Here is a 9,097-nt window from a genome sequence, read left to right as displayed (position 1 = left end):
GAGAGGAGAGGAGAGGAGAGGAGAGGAGAGGAGAGGAGAGGAGAGGAGAGCGGAGGGGAGGAGAGAAAACTGTTTAGGAGACAGCCCCAAAAGCCAACAAAATAAACTGCCAACTTCAATTTTAGTAATCCAGCTTTTTAGCCAAGACAGAAAGAAATTGGTTTTTATGGAATGTTGCTGTGCTACAGAAGGGACATTCATACCCACATCAGACTTTCCCATGTGGCCAAACCAAGCATTTCAGACCATTAGTGGGAAGATTAGTGACTCCCGATGGTCCCTGTGACAAGTCTGGCTTGTTCACCAGCAGCTCCTCACTAATGGGCTCTCACATGACACACACACAAATGTTTACAGTCTGTCAAACCCCGCTCTAACTGTGTCCTACTCCTCATTTCATGGTCACACAGACTTTGCTCACATCTTCCCAAGGACACAGAACTGACGAAAGGTAGAGCAGGCCTCTGTCTGAACCCAAGCAGACGGGAATCTCGAGCGCGGCGGCTCATGGCTGCTAAGCAGATGACTGGTCCCTCGCGCTGCTCATCAGAGCCTGATGAGCAAGAGTGGCCCATTGCCGGAGCCCCTTAGGGTTTCTCTTACAGGACCTCTCAGGCAGCTGCAAGCACTGCAGGTTGGCCCTGGTCCCGCCGGGGCAGCATGGGGCAGAGCTGCCAAACAGCACCTCAGGCTCTCTGCAAAAACTTCATTTGGACTGTGTGGTCACGCCTCCCCAAGCCCCTCATCATTCCTGTCTGCTGCTGGCCTTTTCCATGGTTTCTGCATAACATCTTTATATCCTTAGCACTTAAGTTGTTTCTGTTCCTTGGGAGAGAAGATCTTAAATAAGATCTTATTTAAGCCACTCCAAAAGGTATACACACATTCACACTGCTGCAAAGCTTTAGCAAATAATGTTTAAATTCACCTGAGTCCAGAAATAAAGTTAGTCACAGGCCAGTAAGGAACTTGGATGGGCAACATTCAATCAGCCAGCCACCTACATCTGACTGACACAGAGGTTCGTTCTGGCTGCTCAGTAGCTTTGTGACCATCGTGTTCTGGGGAATGCAACCTTCCACACAGCAGCCTCCGAGTGGGTGTCTTTCCCTGGCATGTGGAGAACAGGAGCTCCTAGAAGACTCTGACTCTCACCCTCTCTTTCCTGGGCATGCCACCTGGCCTCTCCTCTTATTCACTTATGCAGATCCAGTCCCTCATTGCTAACCTCTGTCAGTTTCACTAAGTGTGAAACACAGACCATGCCAAGCCTATGGTCCTACATCACCTTACTCCAGTTTTAAAAAGTAAGGTTTGAAAAACTCAAAACCATTCATATATCCAGTCCCGTTAGAGAGGATGGAAGTGATGGAGGCAGGCTTGGGTTGTGTGTAGGTGGGCAGACAGAAAGAAGGCCAGAAAACATTTCCTCATGTATATATATATATATATATTTATAAATATATACATTTATTATTTCAGATTAACTGTTCACTGGTCTGTTGAGAACAGTTTCAGATCGGGAGGAGGAGATGAGTTCTGGGAGTTCAGGGGTCTCCATGCCATGTAAGAGTTTCTGAGGCCTGGATTGCCCATCCCCCTCAGAGCCTCTATGAGCTGCTGGAGGCTCTGAGCAAAAGAAAGTCCTTGGGTCGGTCTGGTGGGAGATGAGGGTGGGAGGGGAGGTGGGGGCGGGGGTGGAGGAGATGGGGAGAATGAGGGCGGGCGTGGGGCCTGGGCTGCAGGTGGTCGGGATTGAGGTGCAAAAGGTTGAAGTGGGCGAGGGGGGCGACCAAGGTTTTGGAAATACCAAGGAGGTTTAGCAGCAGGAGGGCGGGAGGAGGGGGGCAGGGCTGGGGGCAGGGGCCGAGTGGTGGGGGGAGGAGGAGTAGCTGGCTGAATTGCATGCAGAGCACTGGGACCGATCTTGGAAGCAATCCAGTCCAGATAGTCCCAAGTTGCTGTGTAGATTCCAGGGCGCTTAGCACGGGCACAGCCTACGCCCCAGCTCGTGATCCCAACAACCACGAAGGGGCTGTTCGTGTTGTCTCTGCACATGAGAGGCCCGCCGCTGTCTCCCTGCCCAAAGGACACAGTGGTCACTCACCCTGAGCCACTCTCCCTGTGTGGGGGTCATGGGCTCTAGGAGGACACTTGCTACAGCCGAGTGGTTTCCTGATGCCAGAAACACAGCTGGTTGTGAAGTTTGAGCTGGTGCCACAGCCTCCAGGGAGCAGTGAGAGGGTGTGGCTGGAGTGGGTTTCCCATGGGGGGGAGGTGAGTGGGCCGTAGTGCATGCATGGGGCTTTACTGAATGCAGGAACATGTGTGGCTCTGCATGCTTTCTGTCCTGGGGAAAGGACGCAGACATTCTCTCCAGGGACAGTTCAGGCAATGTATTCTTTGTGCTAAGTTCTCAAGTGCTAACTGTGGTGATAGAGCTCTGTCTGGGCAGCTGGTGGGTGTCATCTCCAGTCCTCACTGTGGCTATATATGATGCTGGGAGAAGAGACAGAAGAATCACTAGAACAGAGCCCTTGGCAGAAAGTGGAGCTAGTGGTCCAAAAAAGAAGTGTTCTCAGGATCTGGGGAGGCCTACGGGACCAGGGGTCTGGCCCCAGGAGGGTTACCTGGCAGGTGTCGATCTTGCCTTCTGGGTACCCCGCACACACGTTGGTTGACATGACCCGCCCATTGTACCACTGGGTCGAGTTACACAGGTCGAGGTCGATAAGCTCCACGCGGGCCTCCAGCAGCACAGGCGACGGCCTGGGGGCTGCAGCCAGCCGCACAGTGGTCAGTGACTGAGGAGGACAGAGGGGGCCTCACCTCTTCCCTCCACCAAACCCCATTCTCTAACACTCTGATTAAACCCAGATCTCTCAGCCAGCACCCGACCTGTCCTCATACTCTCCTGCACACTAAGAGGAGATGGGGAGCAGGTAGAGGCTGTCACCAGCATATGTCCTCAGGGTAGACAAGGCTGACAGAGGTCACAACATTCATTTGATCTACATGGTTCTTTTGTTTTCACTTTGGATCTGGGGCTGGAGCACAGTCCAGCCACAGTGGGGACGTTGGGGGCTGAGACTTGGCCAGGATCACTTCTTTTTAGAGCCAAATCTGAGCCACATCTTCCATTCCCCACAATCTGGCAAGAAAATCACCCTCCCTGCTTTTTGTCCTTCATGAGGACTCTTCCCTAGGTGTAGACAGTATCTTTTGAAGCAGGTCTAGTTAGCCTTTCCCCAAATGCTTCAAACCTGCTCTAAGGAGGTTTCAGGAAAGAGAGAGCTGAGTCAGGGCCTTCTTCACAGTCCCAGATTCCTTCATGACCTGGGGGTGGGAAAGGCCAGCTATGCTACAGCTCACTACTGATGCTTTTTGCATCTGGCTCAAACACAGCCCGAGAAGCAGTGTAGCTGTGCCTCTTCTGCCAAGTGCAGGAGCAGGATCCCAGTGGCAGCAGATGCACTGGTCCCTTCCCACACAGCACCGGAAGCCTGACAGGTGGGTCTGGATGTCTGTAGCATGGGTGGAAACAGCTCAGTGCAGGCAGACCTAGAGCACACCCATGCAGGCCTAATATTAAACAAGAAGATGCAAAGAGCCACATGTGCAGTGCTGAGTGCCCAGTGTGCAGTGCTAAGTCTCAGGGTGCAGTGCCGAGTGCTCAGGGTGCAGTGAAGAGTGCTCAATGTGCAGTGCAGAGTGCTCAGGGTGCAGTGCTGAGTGCTCACAGTGCAGTGCTGAGTGCCCAGTGTGCAGTGCTAAGTCTCAGGGTGCAGTGCTGAGTCTCAGGGTGCAGTGCTGAGTGCCCAGGGTGCAGTGCAGAGTGCTCAGGGTGCAGTGCAGAGTGCTCAGGGTGCAGTGCAGAGTGCTCAGGGTGCAGTGCTGAGAGCCCAGTGTGCAGTGCTAAGTCTCAGGGTGCTGTGCTGAGTGCCCAGGGTACAGTGCAGAGTGCTCAGGGTGCAGTGCTGAGTGCCCAGGGTGCAGTGCTGAGAGCCCAGTGTGCAGTGCTAAGTCTCAGGGTGCAGTGCTGAGTGCTCAGGGTGCAGTGCAGAGTGCTCAGGGTGCAGTGCTGAGTGCCCAGGGTACAGTGCAGAGTGCTCAGGGTGCTGTGCTGAGTGCCCAGGGTACAGTGCAGAGTGCTCAGGGTGCAGTGCTGAGTGCCCAGGGTGCAGTGCTGAGTGCCCAGGGTGCAGTGCTGAGTGCTCAGGGTGCAGTGCTGAGTGCCCAGGGTGCAGTGCTGAGAGCCCAGTGTGCAGTGCTAAGTCTCAGGGTGCTGTGCTGAGTGCTCAGCAGGCCCTTGGTAGATGGATGCTGAATGCATGTTTTCCAGGCTTTTTTCCAGTGCCAGGAATATGGGAGTTTCGTGTGTGACCTGCCTTTGGGGAAGTAGTGACACTGAAATAACAATGACAAGAATTGTGATCATTATTATTGTTCATCATTAAAATGACTTTTTAAATCTATGGCAGGACCCATAGGCATAAAAGCTATGGGCCTCACTGTAAAGAACCAGGTGTACTGAAGCAGAAGATGGTTTTCTTAATCCTGGACATTGGCCTTAAATTATAGGCACAAAAAGCCTACAAGAATTCAAAATTCAAGGGAAAGAAGTGGTATTCTGGGGCAGCTCTTCCAGCCTCAGAGAAGATGAATTCAAGGAGGAGGAAAAACAAGAAAAGTGGGACCAAGGAGATAGCTCAGCAGCATAAGTGCCTGTCTGGCAAGCTCAAGGTCCTGAGTTTGATCCCCAGTGCCACAAAAAAAAAAAAAAAAAAAAGAAAGAAAGAAAGAAAGAAAGAAAGAAAGAAAGAAAGAAAAAAGAAAAGAAAAGAAAAGGAAAGGAAAGAGTAAGTCACAGTTTGGAGCTGGCAGCTTTCTCAGAAACTGGGACTTAGGGGTAGGGAGTATGTTTCCAAAAACAAAACAAGATTTAAAAAAAAATAAAAGGATGAGAGATTGCTCACTACATTTCCATGGGGACTCCAGAACAAAAAATCTTCTTTGACATCCAAAATTGAGCTGGAAACCTACAATCCTCCTGAGCAACATAGCAGTAAAAAGAGGGCGTGGAGTGAGGACCCTGAGATCAGCCTCAAGAACAACATGAAGCTCTGAGCTGTGAACACTGTCAGAGGGTAAACAGGAGGTGGGACAAGAATAATGCTGTCCTCACTCTGGATGCCATGCAGAGCCACAGGCATCAGCAGCTGGGATGGAGGGAGGAACCGCAGGCCGGTAAGCATCGCCATGGAGCCGTAAAGGCCAGGGAGAGCGAGGGGAGCTGAGACAAGACCACCTTCCTAGAGGGCTAAGACACTGACAGACTTCTTGAGAGCTAGATAAACCTCACTAGGAAGAGGGAATATGAGTAAAGGGAATAATCCCAAATTATTAATTTTGTATTATAAAAAAGGCTGAATTTTAAATCTCAAATGACTAAATTGCCTTGAAATAGGAAGCCTAATTTTTTTGTTATCAAAAAAAGAGAAGGTAAAGATAACATTAATTGCAGTCCCATTTTCATATCCCTACCGTGACTGGATGAAAATGCATACAACCACCTCAGGAAAGCTGAGAACATCAGTAACGTGCAGAGACCCCAGTTCTAACTCATAAAACATTGCGACTTGTTTCTGCCACCTAAGGGAACAATCTGTTGCCTCTAGGATAAACTGTGCCTCTAGGCTCAAGTATGTGTGGAGAGGTGTCTGGGACTGAGACCACAACCATGGCGTCAGCTGTGACTGTTAAGTGCTCCCTGGGCCCTCCATAAATTGTGCTGCTGTCGAAGGTTCCCCTATTCCCTACCCAGCTGGTGCCAGGTGAGCCACATAGTGGGTGAGACATCTGGGCAGGCAGCTTTGTCAAGAACAGAGATGCAGAGACACATTAGTTCTCATCTTGAAGGGAAGGGTCCTGCTAAACAGCTCTGAGGGGCCTGAAATACTGGAATAACTATGAACTGCAAAAAACCATACCCACCCCCTGCTTCCCTCCCAGTCTACACAGAAGATTCCAAGTAACTCCGATGAGTAAGGACAGATTTTGGTGCTCTGACTGCTCAAGGATGGAGCCCAGGAACCTGCTGGATAAAGAAAGCCCTGTACTCTCAAAGGCCAGGACATTCAGTACCTCTCAGAAGACATCTGATCTGACCCTCCCATTTAGAAAAACTAGCCCACTGCCACAAAAACACATTAATCTATTTCTTCAAATGCTTTTCAGGGTATGTTTCCAATTTGCAGAATCTAGACATTAAGGCTTCAGGTGCCAGGTACAGACACAGCCTTGACCTCATTCTGAAAAATGCCAAGGTTCTACTTGTACCTCTGTTCAGCCTTCCCTTAGAAAGCCACCAATTCACCAACACAAATCATGTGGCCTTGGGCCAGGGACTCAGCTTCTCTTGTCTCTCCAGGTATACAAGGGAGCATGCTGGACTGTATCTGTGGTACCGTAAGGGCTGACAACTGCCCAGCCAGTCATCACCCATGAACCACACTGGCTTATTATTTCTCTATGCAATTTGCTGTGCTACAAAAGCCAAATTCCAGTCTGACTTTTCTGTCAGCACAAAGATCATTCTCCCAGACTAGCTAGACAGAAGTTACTTGTCAGTGTGTGATCCTCAGGACCCGCCCTCGGGAATCTTCCCTCTTCAGTGACCAGCAGTGCCCTGCTCGGAGTACCTCCCATACTCACCATTCTCTCTGATATACCCCCAGCCAGCCACGTAGCAGGTCTGGGGAATTTTGGGAGGGCCTGCCTTAAAAGTGGGCAGGCAGCCTGGCCCAATGAACTGCCCACATGAAACAGGAGGGGTGATCTTCAAGAGAGCAATGTCGTTCCCTTCATTCACAATGTTGTACTTCTCATGGATGACGATTTTCTCCACATATCGCTCCTGCAGAGGTGCTCGCACTGGCTTATTGTTCCCATATTCAATTTCCTGTGCTCCAAAAACCAGTCTCCAGTCATAGACTTTTCTGTGGGCACAAAAGTCATTCTCATAGACTGGCTGGACAGAAGCACTAGGGACCCCCATCTGCATGTACCCACACATACTTTTTGCTGTCGAAGCAGTGAGCAGCTGTGAGCACCCAGTGGGAATTCAGCAGGATGCCACCACATGCGTGGTACCTGCGGTTGTTGTGGGCCATGAAGATTTGGAGGCTGACCATCCAGGGCCAGGCCCCGAGCTGTGCTGTCTGCCCTCCAACAAGCCGGATGTTCCCTTGTAGGCTCTGCCTGAACCGCAACCCACAGGGACCACTGAGGAGAAACCAGGCAACAGTTCACTCATCTCCATGAATAAGGGAAGCAAGAACATTAGGTTGAGAAAGAGATAGGAGTTGGCTCGCAGCAGCCTGGGGCTCCGGGAAATAATCAATTAGGAGGCGATGCAAGAAGCAGTTGTGTAAGCACTGGCAGGAGCAGGGCCTTGGGCAGAGCAGCAAGCTAAAACTGGGATAGAGGAACTGGAAGTAAAGAGATATAATAACCTGGGGTCTTCAGAGACAATCTTGGCTAAGAGAGCCTGGCCAGAGAAAGGCAGGTGCTGAAGGGGTCTTGGGCGGCAGATCTGGGTTAAGTGTGACAGAAGGAGAGCACAGCTACAAGCAGTATAGCGGCCCATAGGCATGGGGCACACTAGGAACAGGAGCATCCAGAGGTGTGAGCCCTGAGCCCTGTATCACAAGCAGAGCACTGTAGTTTGTGGCTTGCTGCCATATGGGGCCTCTGGGTGATGAGAAGGCCTACAGGTGAGTGTAGGTGCTCTAGGCCTTTGGAGTCAGGCCAGTGTGGGACACTTCAGCTGCCCACAGGAGGGCAGGGGTCCCAAAACTCTGAATTCAATGTCTGAGAAGTGGTGGAGCTGGTCACCAGGCCAGTGGGGGCACAGATCTGGGAGCTAACGAGTCCCTCTCAGGGCAAACTGTAGACCACTGGGAACTCCCAAGCCCTGGGCTGATGGCGCTGAGAGCAAGAAGGGTAAGTGTTAGGTCTGTGGGTCAGGGACTGCTAAGGCTCAGCCCTAGGGCTGCCATACCCCTGGATGGAGGGAGACTGGGTGGGACCTGCTGTACAGAAGAAGCTCTCCCCACCAGGTTCCCCTGACACTTACTCACAAGTGGCGTTATCTTTGGCAATCACAGACACAGCCAATACCAGCAGAACGGCAGTTGGCAGCATCTCCACCATACTCTTGCTCCAGCCAGGCTCGCGCGCTGTGACCTCACAGAGCTCTGTGGCTTCCTGGCCAATCAGCATGTCCACCCCACCCCCACCCCCACCATTACTCTCAGACAAGCCAGACAGGCTCCTAGGTTTAACTGATTCCTGCAAGGTGACTTCCTTACTTCCAGCACCCCCATTTATGGCTCCATGCCCTCTGTCACAAGGCCAAGGTCTTCAGTGACAATTTTTCTTCCAAGGAGCCACTCTGTGAAGATTCAGGGTCTGCCCCTTTTTGAACAATAACCACAGCAGATTCAGGAAATGAGAAGCAGTTTGGTCCTGTGTGATGACACGATACAATGCATCCATAGTTAAAAGCAGTCCCAGCTGGAGAGATAGCGTAGCGGTTTACGCATTAAGCTCTACAGTGTGAAATCATAGGTCTGCCTTTGGAGCTGGGGAGATAGTTCAGTGGAGTAAGTACTTGCCTGGCAAGCGCAAGGACCTGAGTTCAATCCCCGGTTCCGCAAAAAAAAAAAAGAAAAAAAAAAAGCAGTCCTATTCAACAAATCAGTGGTCCTTAATACTGGGTAGAGGAAACTTAAGAGTCTTCCACAGGTATACTGTCAGCACAGTTTTCAAAGGGACATTTTGAATTTCCTTAATTTGTGACCCAAAGCCATCCTCCCTGTCCATTGCTGGGAATCACAGTCTTCTATTTCATTAATAGATACTTCTCAGGTAAAGTTCAAACAGTCAACATCTCTGGCCATTCAAGAAATGCAAATCTAAAGCACCATTAAGATTCCATCTCATGCCACAATGAATGGCAATCATCAAAAAATCAACCTATAAGAAATGCTGATAATGCTTTGGGAAGATAGCTCAGCCACGTAAGTGCCTGCCT

General features: G+C 50.7%; 1 protein-coding gene across 1 annotated transcript; it reads right to left on the bottom strand.

Moving 5' to 3' along the window:
* Window positions 1-1,882: 1,882 nt before the first annotated feature.
* Window positions 1,883-8,237, bottom strand: Acr (acrosin). The gene is made up of 5 exons (XM_004642439.2): window positions 8,138-8,237; window positions 7,078-7,284; window positions 6,715-6,998; window positions 2,631-2,776; window positions 1,883-2,071 (listed from the first exon to the last, which is right to left on the bottom strand). The coding sequence occupies exons 1-5, from the start codon at window positions 8,212-8,214 to the stop codon at window positions 1,982-1,984; spliced, it is 804 nt and encodes a 267-aa protein (XP_004642496.1). The 5' UTR covers window positions 8,215-8,237; the 3' UTR covers window positions 1,883-1,981.
* Between the last annotated feature and the right edge of the window lie 860 nt (window positions 8,238-9,097).

This window comes from Octodon degus, unplaced genomic scaffold, assembly GCF_000260255.1.
Source record: "Octodon degus isolate 3935 unplaced genomic scaffold, OctDeg1.0 scaffold00153, whole genome shotgun sequence".
Taxonomy (NCBI): domain Eukaryota; kingdom Metazoa; phylum Chordata; class Mammalia; order Rodentia; family Octodontidae; genus Octodon; species Octodon degus.
Note: the sequence above shows the minus strand (reverse complement) of the source record. Positions and strands in the feature narration are given on the sequence as shown.

Coding starts and splice junctions, on each gene's coding strand:
- Acr (XM_004642439.2), bottom strand. CDS start 8,214: ATGGTGGAGATGCTGCCAACTGCCGTTCTGCTGGTATTGGCTGTGTCT. Junction 7,285..8,137: donor AAAGATAACGCCACTTGTGA/GTAAGTGTCAGG, acceptor GTTTCTCCTCAG/TGGTCCCTGTGGGTTGCGGT. Junction 2,072..2,630: donor GCAAGATCGACACCTGCCAG/GTAACCCTCCTG, acceptor GCAGGGAGACAG/CGGCGGGCCTCTCATGTGCA.